The 22,097-nt window shown below is 39.9% G+C and overlaps 2 protein-coding genes across 2 annotated transcripts; both read right to left on the bottom strand.

Moving 5' to 3' along the window:
- Nucleotides 1-6,177: 6,177 nt before the first annotated feature.
- LOC137268548 (ependymin-related protein 1-like) lies at nucleotides 6,178-10,539 on the bottom strand. Its single transcript, XM_067803115.1, has 6 exons — nucleotides 10,364-10,539; nucleotides 8,501-8,611; nucleotides 8,163-8,256; nucleotides 7,234-7,410; nucleotides 6,442-6,540; nucleotides 6,178-6,280 (listed from the first exon to the last, which is right to left on the bottom strand). Exons 1-5 carry the CDS (start codon nucleotides 10,487-10,489, stop codon nucleotides 6,452-6,454), a joined length of 597 nt encoding a protein of 198 aa, XP_067659216.1. The 5' UTR covers nucleotides 10,490-10,539; the 3' UTR covers nucleotides 6,178-6,280; nucleotides 6,442-6,451.
- Nucleotides 10,540-17,474: 6,935 nt separating this feature from the next.
- On the bottom strand, nucleotides 17,475-21,757 carry LOC137268298 (ependymin-related protein 1-like). Its single transcript, XM_067802846.1, has 5 exons — nucleotides 21,586-21,757; nucleotides 19,754-19,864; nucleotides 19,195-19,288; nucleotides 17,978-18,154; nucleotides 17,475-17,573 (listed from the first exon to the last, which is right to left on the bottom strand). The coding sequence occupies exons 1-5, from the start codon at nucleotides 21,709-21,711 to the stop codon at nucleotides 17,485-17,487; spliced, it is 597 nt and encodes a 198-aa protein (XP_067658947.1). The 5' UTR covers nucleotides 21,712-21,757; the 3' UTR covers nucleotides 17,475-17,484.
- Nucleotides 21,758-22,097: the final 340 nt, after the last annotated feature.

Raw genomic sequence — 22,097 nt, 5'->3', positions numbered from 1 at the left:
AAGATATACTTTTAAGAACACTTTTACGAGATTTACTTTTCTCTACGATTTTTGTGTGTTCTAAGCATGTAAACTAACTATTCATTTTTTGGTTCTCTACAAGTAGCAAGGAATAACTTATTTTACCATACAAATGGATTTCTGTGACATGGAAATATCATATATGAGATGCTTTTTAGACCTTCATAAAACTCTTAATGCTGCCGATTTCATTCACTGTGCAATTGTATCACGAATTCGATATAAACAGTCAAATGCATGTGCATTCATATAGTAAGGACGATGGTGAGGGATATTGCACATCTGGATTATTGTGAAACGCAATGATAGGTGCGACTCCACTTTTGAAATTCTTTCCAGTATTATGTGTCCAAACGGGTTCCAAACTTCACGTTGTGGTCACGCATGGGTTAGCGATGTTTTAGCAACTTAAAAGAGACCTACAAATGATTCTGTCTGGACCAGATAATCCACTGCTTGATAGCGTGATAACATGTAAGTATGTCAATACCTAATGTTCACCGGCCATCACCGGCCATCAGACTCTTGTGGCCTTCATTGATAATAGGAGCTTCCTCTGTTTGAAATCAATCGAGGGAAGGTTATTCTTTGAAATGACTTACTTGGAACTCAGTCATACTGCTGATCCTCGAAATTGCCACAAACGGGAATGTTGTACAAGTACGTGTTTCTGTCTATGGTGACAAAGGTGGACAGCATGGAGGCTTAACCTCACATGAAAACAAGTACACAATCTGTGTCCGAGTCAGCTTAAACACAATGCCATAGTTTATCATGGATCCAGTCAGTTTCCTTTGCTTTGCTTGTTTGTAGTCGTAGATTACTTTAAATATTCATACGTCTCTCTCTCTCTCTCTGTGAGTGTGTGTGAGTGTGTGTGAGTGTGTGTGTGAGTGTGTGTGTGTGAGTGTGTGTGTGTGTGTGTGTGTGTGTGTGTGTGTGTGTGTGTGTGTGTGTGTGTGTGTGTGTGTGTGTGTGTGTGTGTGTGTGTGTGTGACTACAGACACAACGCTTACAGTAAGAGCAGAACGTCTGGTTTGGTTGACTTTTGCTTAACGCCGCAGTTAGGAAATGGTCCAGCTATAAAGTTTAATGTATGTAATATTCAACGTTTGACTCAAGAAATACAACCAAGGATGACATTTAATTGCCTACCAAGATCCAGACTGACGACACCATAAAGTTTTCCCAAAGTTAAGGGGTTGATAACAACAAAACTCGCTGGTGTTGACGGTTCATGTGCCTCTCTTGTTGAGGTATGGTGACCCAAGGATGACTGCTCCGAGGAAGGTCATCTGTTATCTGTGTTGGGTTGTATCGATGCTGGGCACGTAAATGATCACGTGGAAATGACGGGCAACAGACACTCGAGCTTCCAAACTCCCGTTACACTGCTTTCTTTCAGTTTGAGTTAAGCGTGGCATTCTCGAAAAAAGAGTGATTGACACAACTTTTGTGCAGTCTTATACCCACTAATGGTGTTGATAACTCGTGAATTTTCAATTTCATGAGTAGTGTGCGCATGATACCCAAAAGTTCATTGTTGTGGTACGACTTGGTGATTCCTTCTATTGGAACTCAGGACTGCCAAAACACAACAATAACGTTGTTTCAAAAACGTACTTCACTGTAAGTGAAAAAAAACTCATATAAATTTTGGGGTCCAAGTTAGTAACTGATTGTTGCTGCGGTCGCCGGTGATGAGGTATCTTTGTTTGATGCCGTCACAGACGATGTAATGCAAGGCCTGAAAATATGCAAGGGCAAGGTGGTTTGATTTGGCAATCTAGAAAGATTCCAAAGACAATATTTGTCATCTCAAATTCAGGGAGACAAAATGTTGATGTAAATGCAAATTCAGATATATATCAGGTGTGTGTGTGCGTGCGTGCGTGCGTGCGTGCGTGCGCACAACGCGCGTGAGATATGTAATGCATATAAATACTTGGCATTATATTGAAGCGAGAGTTGGGACTAAGTGGATTAGGAATGACGAGGTGGTAGTAGGGGTAATATGCTACGGTACAATAAATAAGTCAGGTGTTAGTACAAACATCGAAATTTGCATAACAGACTTGTATCTACATGGTTTCTTAACCATTACGAAAATTTATACTGGAGCCAGCGGACACTGAAGTTATCATTAGTAAAGTTATTGTGTAGCATTGTGTAAGTTCAGTTCATGGTAGTGTCACTGAAGTCTTCCAAAAATACAAGGAGTTCCTTTTACCAATACGCTGAATTACGAAGATCGGAAGGTCTACGGTTTGAAGCCTACCAACCGCCTCACAAAACAGTCGTCAGTCAAAAACGTTTGTAACCTAACTACCGGACAGAAGGTTTCAAGTTAGTTCTGTTAGTTCTCGTAACTGCACCATCCAGCATTTCCAGAATGTCAGCAGTTTGAACTGGAACCACTTCAAGTTAACATTCTACTTGATCTGCATCATTGTTGTGGTGCACCAATTAACTAGTAACTCTGATAATGCAAATACATATTGTAAACCTCATGCAGAAAACAACAGGGACGCGTGCACACACACACACACACACACGCGCACACACACACACACAAACACACTCAGAGACAACATGTGAATTCCATACATACACACAGAGAGAGACATCAGATACACACACAAACACAAAGACAGAGTGAATTCCACATATACACACAGGTATAATATATATAATATGAACGTGAATGTCGAGCAAGAATTGCGCTCGCGTGGTCCTGGATCTGCGTACGGCTATAAAATTACACAGAAATGTAAGAGATTTAATTTCCTATCCGTTGGTACAAACATAAGTGCGACTACAACATGAAACATGTAGAAGATCCGTGTCGTGTAATAATAACAGAGACCACTTATAAATCCACGGATGCAGATATGTCAAGGAGACATACTTTAAAAGATTATGTTGGAACAAGTTGTACTGCCTTGTCGTATTTTTTGTCTTACCTGACAGAGAGAGGCCAGGCAGAGTTAGTTGCTGATAATCTTTCCAAGATCTTCCTCCTGTATATAAATCAAATTTCTGGCATCATCAAGTCCTTCGATACCTACCATTGTGCCTACGCTGATGATTATCAACTTGTCAATTCCTTTATTCCAGATGGAATCTGCACAACCCAGCTTACCAATTGGCAAATCACAACACTTGAAGATTATCACAAGTGAAAACACACCGATACGTTCCTGACAGGTTGCTTTTTCTCCTTCAATGAAGGATCTTGACGTATGGCAAGAGTCTGATCTCCCCATGGACGTACATATCGACAGACTGCTGTTTCCATTTGCGCTGGATTGGGAATATCCGAAAGTACATAAAACAAACACTTGCGAAGATCCTAGTCACTTGTCTATTTCCCTCGACTATATTATTGAAACGGACTTCTTGTAGGTCTTAACATGGTTCAGCTTAAAAGACTGAAGAAAATACAGATTACGATGACCCGCATCATTTCGGTACTGTTAAAATCATGACACATTACTCCGGTCCTCAGATCACTTCATTGGCTCTCCACTGAATCACGTATCAAGTCCCCTGCATCACGTCTACAAGTCGACAAATGCCACCACAGCCAAGCACCACCCTACTTCACTGACTTGTTCACTGTATACACACAAACCAGAAATGTTCGGTCTCAGAAACTACTTACTGTACCAACTTTCCAACTCATTTGGTAAACGACCGTTCTTTCATGCCGTCCCAAAACTATGGAATTCACTGACAGTCCACATCAAAGACTCTGATTCTCTCAACTAACAAATCGCATCTGAAGACATTCTCCACAAGGAAACACCAGGGATCCAGATATGTCTTTGAAATACCAGGGATGCAGATGTATCTAGGGAACAGAATAACGCATACAAATATTTGTTGGAAACTCCAGGAATTCAGATGTGTGTTTGAAATATCTCTGAAATATCAGGGATGTACAGATGTATCTAGAGAATAGAAGGATGCAGATATATCTACGAAGTACCAATGATGCAGATATATCTAGGAAACAACCAAAATGCAGATATATCTGTATAGACGCATCTCCCTGTTTTTTTTCCGAGATATATAGGAAACAACTAGAATGCAGATATATCTCGGGAATACAGGTAGGTGCAGCTATGGAACACAAGTGATGCGATATATCTACTAAATAAAAGGGATGTATGTAGGAAGCAAGAGGGATACAGATATATCAAATAGGAGGGATGCAGGTACATCTAAGATATACCAGGGATGCAGATTTTTGTAAGGAACAGAAGAGCTGCTGACATATGCTCGAAGCACAAGTTATGCAGATATCTAAAAAAATTCATTCGAGAGCCTCTTCATATCACATATATCACCTCGAGTTGATAAAGTAATAAATATCCTATTCTTACCGAGGATATTTTTACTTTCATCAACGAGTTTGACATGATTGATTTCAGAAGACACGAGGGTGATATTCTATTTATCATCCAAAATCACTCATTAGACTCCAAGTGCAGAGATATCATAGCATTGTGATGTCATGAGATTCATGACGCCATAACATTGCACAAAATCTACTTTTCAAAAGATATTTCCTAGAAGATATCGTTTAACCTCATACTAGCAATGTCTCCTTAGTAGTACTGGTTTGGATGATAAATGTTGGAATTACAAGCGATGCAGATATATTTTGGAAACACCAGATACCGCCATCACCCATGTTGAAACATGCATCGTGCTGCTATCAATAAACATTATCGATCACAGCCTACCATCGGGTAGGATGCTGTTTCTTCTTCTGGGCTCATCCCATTATATAGCACTTGCTATGAGATTACATGCTGCTGATGTTATGTTTGTTACAACATTGTACGTCCAGGTACTTCTCAACACGTGGTTTCTTTTGGTTACCGGGATTGAAAACGATGTAAGAACATACACCGAAACAGAAGTTGTTATCAATAAAGTCGTATGGCTATACTTGAGTCATTGTTGGCATGTAGTCTACTTACGAAAGAAACATCAATAGCATGTTACTGTTTTCAGACTAGGTCACATGAGTCGCACGGTGATAACCCAGTACATCACCTCAACCGAGCGCCAGGAAAGTTGACAGTGAACAAAGATACTGAGACAAGGATGTATATTAAGTCCTCTTTGTTCTCTCTTTACATATTTTAACCAGCTTTAAGATGAATTACAATAACATGTTATGACTTTCTCTGGAATTTATCTTATTGTTATATATGAGTGACTTGATCATGTTCTCTCATTCTGTTTGGTTTTGAATACAAAATGTGACTGGCATCCTCCTGTAAGTAGTACAGCTTGAGGGTTAACCACAACGTAACTGATGTCATTTTATTCTGCAATGGTTGTAAGTTATAAAATATCAAAATATTGGAAAGTGGATATCAATCTGAATTCTGCAACCTGATATAATTACTTCAGAATTATTCTTTCAAATAGACAGACGTCAACAGAAACGTAAAGTCAGGGGATAAATAGCAATTTCAAAAATTGTACTTTCAGCAATGATAATGCCATCGGCAGAGAATTTCTTTCATGTTTAAATGCCTTATTTATTATGATTTGAAAGTGAACTATTTTCTAAAACACAGTTTAACTTGATACACGCTCATATCTGACTATTCATTGATCTTAAATGAGTATATATAAAATGTAAAAGCAGTCACTGTATGTGCTGACACATATCTGCGCATCTCAAATGCGTAAATCAATGCTCATAATGCTGATCACCGGATTGTCTTGGTCACAGACGACCAATGATGTTGATCACGGGTTCGTGTGGTCCAGACTTGCTTATTCTCAGACCAATGCCATGCTTTTTTCTTATTTGGACAAGTGAATAATTTGTAGTGTTGTTGGAAAACATGTCACTTGTAGGGGGACCGAGATTCCACTCTTTCAAAGTATAAGAGCTGAGGGGCGGTCTTGTAGACTAGTGGTTCAATTCCAAACATGGTTACAATAAGTGAATCCCATTTTGACGTTCCCTGCCGTGATATTGCTGGATATTGCTGGAAGCAGTGTAAAACTAAACTCACTCACTGGAGCGGAAGCGACAATGACAAAATGCCAACAGAGAAATTTTTCTTGTACGTATACTCACTCTCAATTCGCAGCCACGTAGAGAAATAGAGTAAAACATTTTTTTTTCAAAAACTCATTTTTATTCGTCATATGAAAAATATTTGGTCAGACAGACGTTGGTACTTGTGAATAATACAATACAGTGTTGTTTCTTTATAACAATGATCTGAAACAGAAATAAAATTGTGTAGTTGCAGAGGAACATTATTTTGATCAAAGGTGCTATGCTAGTGAAACGTTAGTTTATTATCAGTGGATCTTAGCTTATAGCTTGGTGCGCTACACATTTTTCCAAAATGAAGACTTCATATTTGTGGATATACGTACGGTATCAGGCTCAGCAGTATGACGGAATGTCGAAGACAGTGATGTCCCTGATGCCGGGATAGAAGTCGTTGTATCCGACTTGGTAAAAAGAGTTACCTCCTGGTGAGTAAGAAAATATTTCATTGTCAGCAAGTTTGCCTTGTTTTACGAGACAGTGCGTTATATGAGAGTTGCATCACGGCTCACGGCTTTCTGTAAATAATTCTCAGTACGATGACCAAGTCACCGTGAAAGGCCATTCGATTAATTCACGCTCAGGTCCTCTGTCAACATTGACCAGTTAGAACAATTCGTACGCTAAATACGCGCGCACGCACGCACGCACGCACACACACACATCGTCACCATCACAATTCTCAGAATTTCGATTACAAGGATAAACAACAGAGACTCTTTCAAAACGACAAGGTAACCTCAATATCCATAACAGTCAATTGTGGAGGCCTTTTATTGTCTCCATTCAACCCTGGCTATTCAACTTCATTTTCAAGATTAAGGAAGGTATTTTGTCCACAAAGCACTGCACAGTCGTACAGAAGATTCAAATGTTCAACCTTGAGCATGTGACGTCTGCTCATATTTACGCAGAACAGTGTGACATATGATGTCCGGATTAAGTCGTTATATGTTTGAAATAATATTTAAGACGACATGAAATCACACTCATAGTTTAGGAGTTGAAAGGACATTCTAATGCACTGTTCACTGCGTGATCACTCACTCACCCAACCACTAACTCAATGGCGGGACTCTCATTTACTCGCCTCCACTCTCTATCTCACCCATACCAACCTGCGCCGCCGGTCGTAGTTCTGGCGATGACAAGCGGTATACAGCCAGCATCTGAGACGACAATCGTCACCCTTTGACGCCCACCATCTGGGGAGGTGGTGTTGTAGGTGTACGACTGCGCATTCAGCCTGTTCTGATTGTAGCCATAAAAGAAAGGACCGATCGGGACAGCCTCACCTAAGATCAAAAACAGGTTGAGATAAGATGCGACTATTTCAAATTCGAGGCCAACAAGAAGTAAAGAATCAAGTAGGTGGTATCGAATCTTTACTATGATTTCTTGTTCACTATCTTTAGTATGATTGTACACGACTACAAGGGGCGGGTGGGCAGATTCGTTCACTTAGCTGACATGTTTCATTGTATCCCATGTGTGAAGAACGATACTCATAATGCTGATCACTGGATTGTCTGGTTATATTTACTGTCTTATATCCGCTGGATGCAGCCTTACACAGCACAAAAAGGACATTGTTTGAAACAACATGCCGTCTCTGTCTCCGAATTCTTACCCGAATAAATACCAAGTTATACAAATTCAGTGACTGTATTTTCGGCAGCAAAACTGATATGGTCATATGGCCTACATGGCAGTTTTCATCTTTGCTGTAAGTTGTCTTCTTTCAGACAGCGAGATTAACTTACGTTTTTGATTGTGCGTATGAAAAGTGTTGTTTGTGGTGTATAACTTAATGCACTCACTAACGAACCCATCCCCGATCTGACATTTCATTTACGAATTCGAGATAAACAGTAAAATGTAAACCCGTGGTAGATAGCATGATGACACATCGGCATATCCATACTCGACGTGTAACAACCATTATTTGTCGACTCTTTGAAACCTTTATTGGTAAATAGCGGCTTCCAATGTTTGAAGTCAACAGAGAGAAGGCTATTCAAACATTTCCCGACATATTATGACTTACTTGGGACACAGACACTTTGCTGATCCTCGAAATTTCCCTGAATGGGGAATGTTGTACATGTGCCTGCTTGTGCATCAATATTGTAGGCGGTTCTCTGCAAATGTAGAAATGATAAAGAAACATCATTGTGACATGTACACCTACTCATCACTATAAATACGAAGACCTGCATATCTATGGTGACAGTAGCTAAGAACATGGAGACTTAGTCGCACATAAATAAACAAGGAAATGAACGAATGAAACACAAAATCGAGCTTTCTTTATCCGAGTCCATCGAGCCACCATGGCATAATGTTATCATGGAACCAGTCGTAGAGTTTGAAGGCCTCCCTTACCTGTCGGTAGTCGTAGATTACTTTGGTGGTGCTGACAACCTGACCGTTGCTGCGGTCGCCGGTGATGAGGTATCTTTGGTTGACACCGTCATAGACCATGTAATACAAGGCCTGAAAATATGCAAAAATAGGACAAGATGTTTTGATTTGTCAGTTTAGAAAGATTTGAAAGGCACTATTTATCACATCAAGTTCAGCCAGACAAATATATTAATGTAAGACCAGGCTAGCTATTCTCCAAACGTTCGTAACCCAACGAACTTCTTAAGCCCATTCTTAAGACATTGGCTACGATCAAAGTTAAGAAATCTTAGGGAGAGAATAAGGACCCTGTACTCATCCAAACACCCACGTTGTTCTTGATCTGGTGCTGACACATCAAGCAAGATAAATGTGCCCCTAACGCCTGAACATTATGTTCTACTGCTTCAGTGATGCTTATATGTTACTGCTGGATATGTCAGGAATTCAAACCAGCGCCTAGATTTTCGAAGCTCTCTCAGCGCTAAGATAGTCGTAAGTGCCATACGTTAACAATAATTTACGACTATCTTAGCGCTATCTATCTATCTATCTATCTATCTATCTATCTATCTATCTATCTATCTCTATATATATTGTTTGAAACACGAGGGCGTACGTTATGATATTATTGAACAATGTGTTTTCGGGATTCACTCGAAAAGAAAATACTGGATGTATTGTGGCAAACTACAAATTAAACTTGCTGCACTATTCACTATATACAAAAGATAGACAACCTACCCTTTTCTACCCTTTTTCTACCCCGACAAGGCACGTATCACGGCATGGAATATAGTTTGTACCCATGAACTGTGTTTCATAACAGGACATATTGCAATTGTATGCCAGTTTTACTTCCTGTATGGTGTCTGTAATTGAGATATCGGGCTTTCGTTGTCAATAGATCTTGCTCACTTATAGATAAATCACATTGATTTATAATGGACACAAGTAAGTAATAAAGATGTGAACCTAACTTTGATTTCTTCTTGAAATGCCAGTTTGGTGTAAAGGGAACAATAGACAAAGAATGTTTCAAGGAAATACTACATGTCATGTGACCATAGGTATCTTCTGAAGAGAAGTATAGACTTTTCTGTGTGCAAGGTGCCCGCCTGTTCACACGGACAACTGTGCAATACCCATGGTAATATTGCAAATCTAGCATATCAAATTTTGTGTTATCTGCCCAGGGCATAAGGAATGGGAGTCATTTCAAGTGTACACTGCCACCTACCCCTCGCAGTAAGCTACGAAATTGTCAGTGCTCCTTAGGTCACAAAAATTGTGAAAATACGAAATGTAGTAAAATGTTAAGAAACATAATAACGAACCTGATATAGAAATGAAAACAAAATACAGCATTTATATCATGATGTCGTAAAGTTTTACCTGTTCACTTATATTTGGAGTTTTAAGATAATGAAACATGTATGTGTTTCTGTAGCATGCTCATCACAAGTTTTCAGACCTGTGAAGATCCCGGGGTAGAATAGGCCTTCAGCAACCCATGCTTGAAATAAAAGGCCACCATGCTTGTCGTTAGACGCGACTAACGGGATCGATGCTCACGTTGTTGATAACTGGATTGTCTGGCCCAGACTCAATTATTTACAGATCGCCGCCATATAGCTCGAATAGTGGAGTGGAGTAATTGCTGGAGTGTGGCGTAAAACTCACTCACTCCTAAAAGGTTTTCAGGAGGAATTGTTTCCATATAGCTTTAACTGTTTTGGTTCAACAAAGGCATTCCGCTTTCGGTCCAAAACATCCCATAAATTGTGTGAACAAGGGAGAGTGGTTACATGGTGCAATATAGTTGATGGAATCTGATCTTACCTCAACAGTGGTCGTGGAGTTGACGAAGTTGACATACTGGTATGCGTTGAATTGATCGGGTGGACAACAGATGCTTCCACTTGCTACAGCAAGTCCAGCGAGGAGTAGTGTTGCTTGCAGAATCATTCTTAAATGGTATCGTTGGAGATGTATCCGTGCCAAGTCCTCTGCAAAATCGTCCGACGAACGAAACTCCAATCGGTCTCTCTTTTATCCTTACAGAAGAGCGTCACGTGATGCAGTTAAGCTAACACGTCATTGTTATGAAACAGGTAGATTCTGCGAACTTATGTAAAATGTTCGGGTTTTTTAATCATGAAAAGGCTTTTGACGTTTTGTCATTTCGTCTTGAGAAACATATTTGTGTTGGACAGAAACACTACCTACAAATGAACTCCGTTGAAGTCTTTGGTGTTCCGTTTGCCGACGAAACTGATAGGATGTTCGGAGACTGAAATGCGTGGTTCGTGGAGTAGCATCGTATACCTGCGGTCGTGCTTTGACTCATAATGCTAGTGAATTCTCCGCTGATTGAGACTCCAAACATTTAAACCATTGCACAACACAGGAGACAGCAAGTAAGAAACTAGTATAAGAACATAATGATGCCGTAGGGTTTTAGCAACAGGAGGTGTAGCAGTCAGCACTGAGAATTCGCTGAACAAAGTCCGAAATATTTTATTAGAGTCTGGTGCTCATTTGCGCTGTGATAAAAAGACAGGGACAGCTTAAGTACTCAGACATACACGACATACAATTCAAAGCACGTCTAAAACAAGCGACATAATCGTTGGACAGTCATGAAGCTGGAGATGAGCCTGTGTTGAAACAAGGTTTGTGAGTTACAGAAAATGTTGAAAGGAAATCTAACTTTTATTGCAGCCTAAATCATAAATTTTAATATGAGTGTTTTCATCAGAGATAAGACACATCGACACATCGACACAACGGACAAGGGGTGAACATGTGACAATATATTGGGCAAATTATGTACTTGAGAAACATCCTTGCAACAGCTATGCAATGTAGAATGATGAATATCTGAGATCTGGGCTCGTTTCGATTTGGCAAAATAAATACTAGGGACAATGACATGTTGAAATAAATTGGTGCTTTATAATTATGTAACGATTTCAACAGAGGCAGCTTGACGAACATTGAATATATTGCATAAGTGTAAGATTAACATAAATCCAAGTAAACTGTTTACAAGTTATGTATCTATATCTTCTCTCAGTACCTCAATAGCTGTGGAGCACTTTAGTATGTAAGTTTTCTTATCTGACATGAAAGGTAACAGTTTTAATGTAACGGTTTAAGTTATCTGCGGCTCTATGGACAATGCATAGGGATCCTTGCTCTGATGAAACTCGCTAGCGTCTACACGTTTCTAATGGCTGTGATCGTGTTGTGCTTCGTGTGACTGCATTTAGTTAGACTCCCTCGGTCAACGTGAACAACATGAAGTAGTATTAGTTACAGCCATTTTAAAAATATGATGCTGTTACCAGTTTTATATGCAGAGTGTGTTTTACATTGCATCTACAAACATGTGCGGTTTCTCTAACTTTTTCTGTCAAAAAGGTTGGTGGTGCTTGGCTTATGTTCATGTATATATACTCACACGGAAAAGTAACGCAAGTCAAGTTTAAAGAATACATGTATGCAATGTTCAACGTGTATTACAAGAAATACGAACAAGGTAATGCAGAAAAACCTAGCTGAAGATATTGCTTGCTTCACCACACATTCAATATTCCAACTATATGGCAGTGGTCTGTAATTACCCAGTCTGGATCAGACAATCCAGTGACCAACAGCATGAACGTCGATCTACGTAATCGGGATATGATGACGTGTGTCAACCAAGTCAGCGACCCTGACCCTCAGATCGCGTCAGTCGAGTCTGACGACAGGCATGGATTACTGAAGACCAGTTCTAACCCGGATCTTCATGGATAACATGTGGATATAATGTTGTGTTATTGTTGACGGGGTTGGGAAATTAAAAGTTCGTCTCCCGTGTGATATTCCGGAATTGGGAGTAAAACCTCGTTTCATTCAACGTTTCGTTGAATCTCTCGTCCAGAATGTTATGCGCGATTCTTGAATGCCCAGGGAAGGATACATTTATTATATTGTAATTTGACTGTGATGTCTTGAAGGCCTGACATTTTTTAGCTGTCCCTACTTTAGATTTGAGTGACAGGCTGTGGAAGCCTAACTGTTTTCACAGTCAATCTTCCATGAGAAATGGGTGGATGCTTTGTCGTGATGCGTGCCTGAATATGACTTTTGTTGTCTGTAAGTACCTGATAGGTATACTTCTTAACCTTAAAAATAATGTTGCAAGCGGTCAACCAAGTCATTGAGCCTGACCATCCGATCCCGTTTGTCGCCTCTTACGACAAACAGAGTCAACTTCCATGGCCAGCATGGGTTGCTGAAGGCCTATTCTACTCCAGGATCTTCACGGGTCCGTTGAAATACAGACACGTGTATACCACAGTCACTGGTCTGAAACCTGAAGACAGATTCCCTCTCACGTTTGTATGTTCTAGTCATGTTTGAAAAAAGAATATTTTTCCCAGTTTCACTTTCAGAAAAATAGAGTTGTTGTACGCTACATCTTTCAAATATGAAAGCAGGGAACAAATGAACTACATTGAGCCCATTTCATGTTTCGTGTGGTATAAACCGAAAACAGTACTTCAGCGTTTTGAGTTTTCGCTTCACCCAGTAGGCTGCCCGTTTCCTTGAGTTATAATGATTATTAAATAAAACAGATCGTTAATTTCCGGTTCGGAGATACCGCTGATGACAATGTTAACTGACACCATCCAAGTTATCTGGAGCTGAAACACATCACCAAAAGGCCGCAACAACTAAATCACGCATGCAGAATAAAATGCGATCGATGAAACATAACGAGGAGAACTGAACGAACTAGCAGTTGCTATAATTGTCTAAGACATTATACCTAACTGTGTAATGTCTACGTCAAGCAACGTGTGCCTGAAGCACAACAGGAAGAACGCCATGGCAAGAAGGCCCTCTTACAACACTTATTTTAAAACTTGCTTTATGTCTGAATGTCTAAAACGTAGAAACCTTTGAAATAGAGATTCGTTGTCTCTATTTTTAATATGCTGAATATGGACCATGAGTGAGTGAGTGAGTGAGTTTAGTTTTACGTCGCACTTAGCAATATTCCAGCTATATGGCGACAGTCTGTAAATAATCGAGTCTGGACCAGACAATCCAGTGATCATCAACATGAGCATCGATCTGCGCAATGGGGAACCGATGACATGTGTCAACCAAGTCAGCTAGTCTGACCACCCTATCGCGTTAGTCGCCTCTTACGACAAGCATAGTCACCTTTTATGGCAAGCATGGGTTGCTGAAGGCCTATTCTACCCCGGGACCTTCACGGGTCGAATATGGATCATGATTTTGACAGGCTCTACTATATTATTACTTGGACAGGCTAATCAGGTTTCGGCGTTCGAAACAATATAATTAATTGATTTCTCAGTAAGGACCATCCACGTTGTGTCAGCATTTCAAGAATGTCAGCAGTTTGAACTTGAACTACTTCAAGTTAACATTCTGCTTGATATGTAGCTTTGTTGTTACACACTAATTACCTTGTAACACTGATGATGCAAATGTAACTTGTAAACATCATTGACGGGCACAGAAGTAAACGGAAAGGTTCTAACACGTCCTACTAAATTACATGCGCTATCAACATCACAGAATGGTATGACAAACACAAACCTAACATAACAAGTCATCTAAGCCCAGTAAATAAGACATATCTTATCGGAACCGCCCCTCTTGTTCGCATAAGATTCCATGAACCCAACTAGTGCTAACGTGAGAAAACAAAAACATAATATGGAAGGACAAAACAAGTATTTTTTACAAAAATGCAAGTGCAAAACATTACGAAAACAATAAAATACTAATTTACAAAATGCAAAAATAAAACATTGAAAAAACAAAACAATTACCAACTAAGCATCACGTAGTTCCTCCCCCGCAACTTTTGGTAAATTTCCGAATTCACAATTTATAGAATATTAAACATGCAACCCTAACGTTTATCCTCAAGTTCAACTGACACTTGGTCTCGTGTTACACGTATGCTACATGCGTGTGCGTCTCGTTGCACATTCGTCTGACACGGGACTCACACGCGATGCAAACCCGTTGCACAACCGTGTCACATGCGTCTTACACGCGTTCTCAACGAACGTTTAGGCAGTAGTGCATATGAAAGGAATACCAGGGATGCAGATACACCTTGGAAACACCAGTGATGCGGATGTATCTATGGAGCAGAAGGGGTGCAGATATATATGTTTGAAACAGAAGGGATGTAGATAGAGTCACACCGGAGAGTCGTTTCATATCATATATATCACTATGAGATGATAAAGGTGATGAGAGGGTGAGATTATATTTATCATCCAGTGAAACATGTACAACTGTGAACATGTAACAGCTATTGGACTTCCAGTGTAGCGATACCATAGCATTGTGATGTCATCAAGTTTATGATGTTATACCACTGAACAAAATCTACTGTTAAAACGATATCTTTTAGAAGCTTACACTAGCAATATCTCCTGTGGAACTCATTTTGGGATGATAAATGTTGGAAATACCAGGGATGCAGATATATCTTGGAAACACCAGATATTCTTTCATCCAGGCTAAAGATAGACGATGAAAAGTCGATTGCGACATCATTTTGAAATGATGAAACTAGTTTAAAAACGCCTCATGAACACCAAATACAGTGATACAACTTTACACTGAAAAGCATTGATACTGATGACGCGTTGCCTGAAATAGCGTCGGGCACGCTGACACAACGTTCATGTTCAGGAGTCAGAACGAGTGCTTGCAAAAGTCCATGGATTCATCTGTTGTCGTATTCGTCTACCCGACTCATCAGAATGTGGGGTCGATCTGGTTCAAGTTCTGGGGGCAGGAAGGCCAGTCCTTCACAGCTACACGGGTGTTACTTCAGAAACTTCGAATCAGGACTATTACACAGAGTTCATCGATGCCATGTTAAAATGTCAGTCCAGGACCATGCATCATGTTGCTATCAACAAAAATTAACAATCAGATCTTACCATTCGTAAGATGGCAATACATATATGGCTTGTACTATTTATTCCTCTGACGTCAACCCATTATGTAGCACTTGCTACACGGTTACATACTGCTAATGTTAATCTTATGTTTGTTAAAACACACTGTGTTCAGGTACTTCTCAACACATAGTCTCTTTTGATCACCGGGCTTGAAAACGGTGTACGAAAACACACTTAAACAAAAGTTGTTATCCATAAAGTCGTATGCTTATTTTGGGAATGTAGTCTGCTTATGAAAGAAATATCAATAGCATGTTACTGTTTTCAGACTAGGTCACATGAGTCGCAGTTTGATGACCCAGTTACATCACCAGCCAAGCCCCACTAAAGTTGACACTGAACAGAGAGTCAGACAAGGTTGTATATTAAGTCCTCTTTTTTCTCTCTTTACATGTGTTAATCAACTTAAAAGATGTTTATTACATGGTGCTATGAATTTCTCTGGAATTTAATTTATTGTTACATATGAATGACTTCATAATATTCTCTCATTCTGTTTGGTTTTGAATAAAAATGCGACTGGTATTCTGTAAGTAGTATAGCTTGAGAGTTAACATCGGCATAACTGAAATCCTTGTATTCTGTAATAGTTGAAAGCTACAAAATATTAAAATACTGGAAAGTGGATATTAATATGAATATTAAATAGACCGAATTCAATAGAAACGTTAATTCCGAAGACTGTTAGCGATTTCAAAATCATAATGTCATTGAGAGTGAAGTTCATTTCATGCTTAAACATCCTGTTTATTATGTTTTAAAAATGAAATATTTTCCATAAATACAGCCTAAAACAAAAGACACACTGGTGTATACACCAAGTTCGAAATATTCCTTGATCTTAAAGAAGTGTTTCTAATACGTCAAAGCAACTTTAGCTAAACGTTCCTCATTGCTGTGATAGCAGTATCTTCTTCTGCACAGCTTTCGAACCACAACCACCGCAACCACCACCAAGCTGTATGCATTTATCATTTGTTTTGTAATGTAGATGGGTCTGTGGTCATTGTACTGAATAAACCTCTTACATGTTACTGAGACAATTGTTTGCTCCGAAAAGTGTCTTGTAAATGCTATAATGTTCACATTCTCCTTGTTAATAACATGTGTTTGTGACACCTGTATACATTTTTTGTGTCTGTTATGCAGTGGCATATTATACATGTCTTCGTATCCCATATGCCTCGATCAATGTTTATGATGCTGATCGCTGGATTCTCTTAATCAGACTTGCATATTCTCAGACCACAGCCATACCCCTGAGATATTGCTCAGTGCTGTGTTGAACAACAAACAAAACTGCCTATGACGTCATTGCATACGTAGACGTTCCATTATACTTATGTTTGTTATCATACTTTCTTTTCTTATCTGGACAAGTGCATGTTTTTCAGTTTGATGTGAGGAGGCCGAGACTCCACTCTTTATAAGTAATAGAGCCGAGTTGTTAAAGTGTTCGCGGTAGACCCGGGTTCGATTCCCCACATGGTTACAATGTGTGAAACCCATTTCTGACATCCCCCGCCGTGATGTTGCTGGAACATTGCTGGAAGCGGTGTAAAACTAAACTCACTCACTGGAGCGGAAGAGACATAGACAAAATGCCTGCAGAAAAACAACTTTTTTCTTGGACGTATTCTCAATCTCAACTTGCAGCCACGGAAAGAGAAATAGGGTGAGACATATTTTTTTTCTAAAACTCATTTTTATTCGTCATGTGATAAATACTTGGTCAGACAGACGTTGGTACGTGTGAATGATAGGTTAGAGTGTTGTATCTTTATAATGTTGTTCTGAAACAGAAATAAAAGAGGAACATTTTTTGGACATAGGCAGTATGTTGTTGAAATGTTAGTTTATAATTAAATCTCAGCTGATTGTGTGGTACTCTACGCACTTTTCCATAGTAAACACTTGATATTTGTGGATATACGTACGGTATCAGGCTCAGCAGTATGACGGAATGTCGAAGACAGTGATGTCCTTGATGCCGGGATAGAAGTCGTTGTATCCGACTTGGTAAAAGGAGTTACCTCCTGGTGAGCAAGAAAATATTTTATGGTCAGCAAGTTTGCCTTGTTTTACGAGACAGTGAGTTATATAAGAGTTGCACCACGGGTCACGGCTACTTGTAAACAATTCGATGTCTCATGACACGCTGCTAATTCTGGGTTTCTCTTTCACTTAGAATAAATCCCGTTCGTTAAATATGCATCTATATCTCCAACCCGATCATGAGACGTCTGCCCACATTCACGCAGAAAAGTGTGAGATATGATGTTCGGGTTAAGCCATTGCATGTTTTTGTTATAATGCTTGAAACGACATGAAATCACACTCATATTTTGGCCGCTGACCTGACTTTGCAATGCACTGTTCATAGTAGGCGTTTATCTGCTTTGTCACTCAATATCACTCACTCTCTCTCACCCATACCAACCTGCGCCACCGGTCGTAGTTCTGGCGATGACAAGCGGTATACAGCCAGCATCTGAGACGACAATCGTCACCCTTTGATGACCACCATCTGGGGAGGTGGTGTTGTAGGTGTACGTCTGCGCATTCAGCCTGTCCTGATTGTAGCCATAAAAGAAAGGACCGATCGGCACAGCCTCACCTAAGAGGAAATAATTTAGGGGTCGACAAGGAGTATAGTTTCAAGTAAAGGTAGTATCGAATTTGAGATAAACAGTCAAATGTATAAGTATTTGTATAGTATGGATGACGGTGCGACATGTCGGACATTTGTAGGTTTATCAAGCGAAATGAAAGGGTTCGTCTACACTTTAGAAGTATATTCGTCAATATTTAATTCAAGATATTTCGCATTTTGCTCGACCCAGAGTGTAGCAGATGGACTTGTGTGAATTCCTCCGGCCGCATCTTACCGAAATGACTATCTTTACCCCGTGTGCATGACGTTAAAGAGCTAAAACAAGAACCGTCAGTTCTTTACCAGTGTATGTGTCTAAACAGGGTATCCACTTTAAGTTGCGGTAAGGTGCGGACTCTTGAGAGTGGTCACGAATGGATTTGGCGTGTGGTCCTATGCACATGGCTCAGGCCACGAATCAGTCAGAGTTAAGCACCATCGATCTCGGACAGTCCTTCAATGGGTGACCGTGTTTGGCAGCTTGACTCTTGAGAGTTTCTAGGACTTAAGTCCTGTCCCAAACCGAAGCACATAACACATGTGGTCTCACCTTAGGCAGGTAAGTTTGTTCAAAGTTGCCCTTGTTCACCCAGCAGAAAATGGGTACCCCATTGAATAAGTCATGTAAACACTAACCGTCTAGCGCCTAACGGGCAGCTTTGGGTTATTCGGGGTAATATAATCAGATTGTTTGGGCGCTTCGAGCATGCATTGTGCATGGAGTAATGTGCATGATAAATGGACTATTATTATTATTATCATTAGCGATGTTTTGGCGATGTTTTAGCAAAACAGACGAGGCCTGTAAATGATTGAATCTGGTCCGGGTAAACCAGTGGTTGATGGCGTGATGACATATCAGCATATCTAAACTGAATGTGAAACGACCGTTATTTGTCGACTCTTTGGACCTGTATTGTTAAATAGCGGCTGGCTTTCTCTGTTTGACGTCAATTGAGAGGAGGCTATTCAAACGTTTGTCGCCAGATTTTGAAATGACTTACTTGGAACACAGACATTTTGCTGATCCTTAAAATTTCCCTGAATGGGGAATGTTGTGCATGTGCGTGCTTCTGCATCAATACTGTAGGCGGTTCTCTGCAAACATAGAAATGATAAGGAAACGTTATTGTGACATGTACCCCAACTCACCACTGTAAATATGAAGACCTGCATGTATATGGTGACATTAGTTAAGAGAATCGAGACCCGTGAAGGTCCCGGGGTAGAATAGGCCTTCAGCAAGCCATGCTTGCCATAAAAGACGACTATGCTTGTCGTAAGAGGCGACTAACGGGATCGGGTGGTCAGCTTGCTGACTTGGTTGGGACAAGTCATCGGTTCCCAATTGCGAAGATCGATGCTCATGTTGTTGATCACTGGAATGTCTGGTCCAGACTCGATTATTTACAGACCGCCGCCATATACTCGAATATTGCTCAGTGCGGCGTAAAGCTAAACTCACTCACTCACTCACTAAGAGAATCGGAGGCTTAACCTCAAGTTAAAACAAGGGCATGAAAGAAAGGTATAATCTTTGAGCACTTTGGAGGTCTCCCTTACCTGTCGGTAGTCGTAGATTACTTTGGTGGTGCCGACAACCTGACCGTTGCTGCGGTCGCCGGTGATGAGGTATCTTTGGTTGACACCGTCATAGACCATGTAATACAAGGCCTGAAAATATGCAAAAATAGGACAAGATGTTTTGATTTGTCAGTTTAGAAAGATTTGAAAGGCACTATTTATCATATCAAGTTCAGCCAGACAAATATATTAATGTAAGATCAGATCCTTCATCGCCATCCAAACATCCAATTATGGCGTTGTTCTTGATCTGGTGCTGACACCTCGAACAAGATAAACCCCTAACTGCCTGAACATCATGCATTACTGCTTCAGTGATGCTTATATGCTACTGTTGGTTTTGCAAATATGTCAGAAATTCAAAATATGCCCATGCTAGCAAATACACTTTTATTAGCACCTCCATTTTAAACAAACTCAGCATCACAGTACAAAGATGCACTGGAACAGCAGCCCCCATACCTCCACCTATCTTCCTAAGATAACCAACTTCTGATGTTGCAGCCAACATTGGCGAGACAATTACGTGCTGGAACATATATAGTTTGGAACACGATGGCGGCCGGTATGGTATTATCGAACAATTTCTTCGCAGGTTTTACTTAAAAAGAAAGTAACAAACTGAATGTGCTGCACTCTTCACTACAGAGAAAACTTAAAACAAATTAACACCTACATTTTCTACTCAAATATGTCATGCATCACGGCATGCTATATAGTTTATACCCATGTGCGGTGCTGCTTAAGCCCATTCTTAAGACATTGGCTACGATCAAAGTTAAGAAATCTTAGGGAGAGAATAAGGACCCTGTACTCATCCAAACACCCACGTTGTTCTTGATCTGGTGCTGACACATCAAGCAAGATAAATGTGCCCCTAACGTCTGAACATTATGTTCTACTGCTTCAGTGATGCTTATATGTTACTGCTGGATATGTCAGGAATTCAAACCAGCGCCTAGATTTTCGAAGCTCTCTTAGCGCTAAGATAGTCGTAAGTGCCATACGTTAACAATAATTTACGACTATCTTAGCGCTACCTACCTACCTATCTATCTATCTATCTATCTATCTATCTATCTATCTATCTATCTATCTATCTATCTATCTATCTATCTATCTGTCTCTCTCTCTCTCTCTCTCTCTCTATATATATATATTGTTTGAAACACGAGGGCGTACGTTATGATATTATTGAACAATGTGTTTTCGGGATTCACTCGAAAAGAAAATACTGGATGTATTGTGGCAAACTACAAATTAAACTTGCTGCACTATTCACTATATACAAAAGATAGACAACCTACCCTTTTTCTACCCTTTTTCTACCCCGACAAGGCACGTATCACGGCATGGAATATAGTTTATACCCATGAACTGTGTTTCATAACAGGACATATTGCATTTGTATGCTAGTTTTATTTTCTGCATGGCGTCTTTAATTGAGAGATTGGATTTTGGTTATCAATAGTTCTTACTCACTTATAGTTAAATCTCATTGATTGATAATGTATTTTATAAGCAGCATTTGGTTTGAGGAGACACATTTATTCAACTATTAAAGATGTAAACCTGATCTTGATTTCTTCTTTGAATGTCAGTTTGGTATAGGAAGGTATTATAAACAGAAAACAGACAAATCATGGTACAAGCAAATGCTACCAGTTATGTGAAGGTAAGTATTTTTCATACAGTTTTCACTGTTTTGGTTCAGCAAAGGCATTCCGCTTTCAGCTCCAAACATCCACTGGAATTGTGGAGAGGTGAGAGTGGTTGTAAATTATAACGGAGTTGACGGAATGTGTACTTACCTCAATAGTGGTCGTGGAGTTGACGAAGTTGACATACTGGTATGCGTTGAATTGATCGGGTGGACAACAGATGCTTCCACTTGCTACAGCCAGACCAGCGAGGAGTAGTGTTACCTGTAGGATCATTCTTGAATTTTGTTGTTGGAGATGTACCTGTGCAAAGACCTCTGCAAATCGCCCACGAACGAAACAATTGGTCTCTCTTTTATCCTCAGAAGAGCGTCACGTGATACAGCTAAAGAGATAAGATGACATGTTTATGAAACAGGTAGATTCTCTGAACTTATGTAAAATGTTCTTTTTTTCTGAAATGTGAAATTAGGATTTGACGTCTAGTTGATAAATTCATTCTTGTAACCCTTTTGTGTTGGATGGACAAACCACTTTGATCTTCTTTTGTGCTTTCTGTGCACTAATTGCATATTCTGAGACTGGGATTCGTGGTTCACAGAGTAGCATCGCATTTCGACGGCCAGGGTTCTCCGACATATTCCCAATGAATGGACCACGGT

The sequence above is a fragment of the Haliotis asinina genome, chromosome 16 (genome assembly GCF_037392515.1).
Source record: "Haliotis asinina isolate JCU_RB_2024 chromosome 16, JCU_Hal_asi_v2, whole genome shotgun sequence".
NCBI lineage: Eukaryota > Metazoa > Mollusca > Gastropoda > Lepetellida > Haliotidae > Haliotis > Haliotis asinina.
This window is presented reverse-complemented; position numbering and strand designations above follow the sequence as displayed.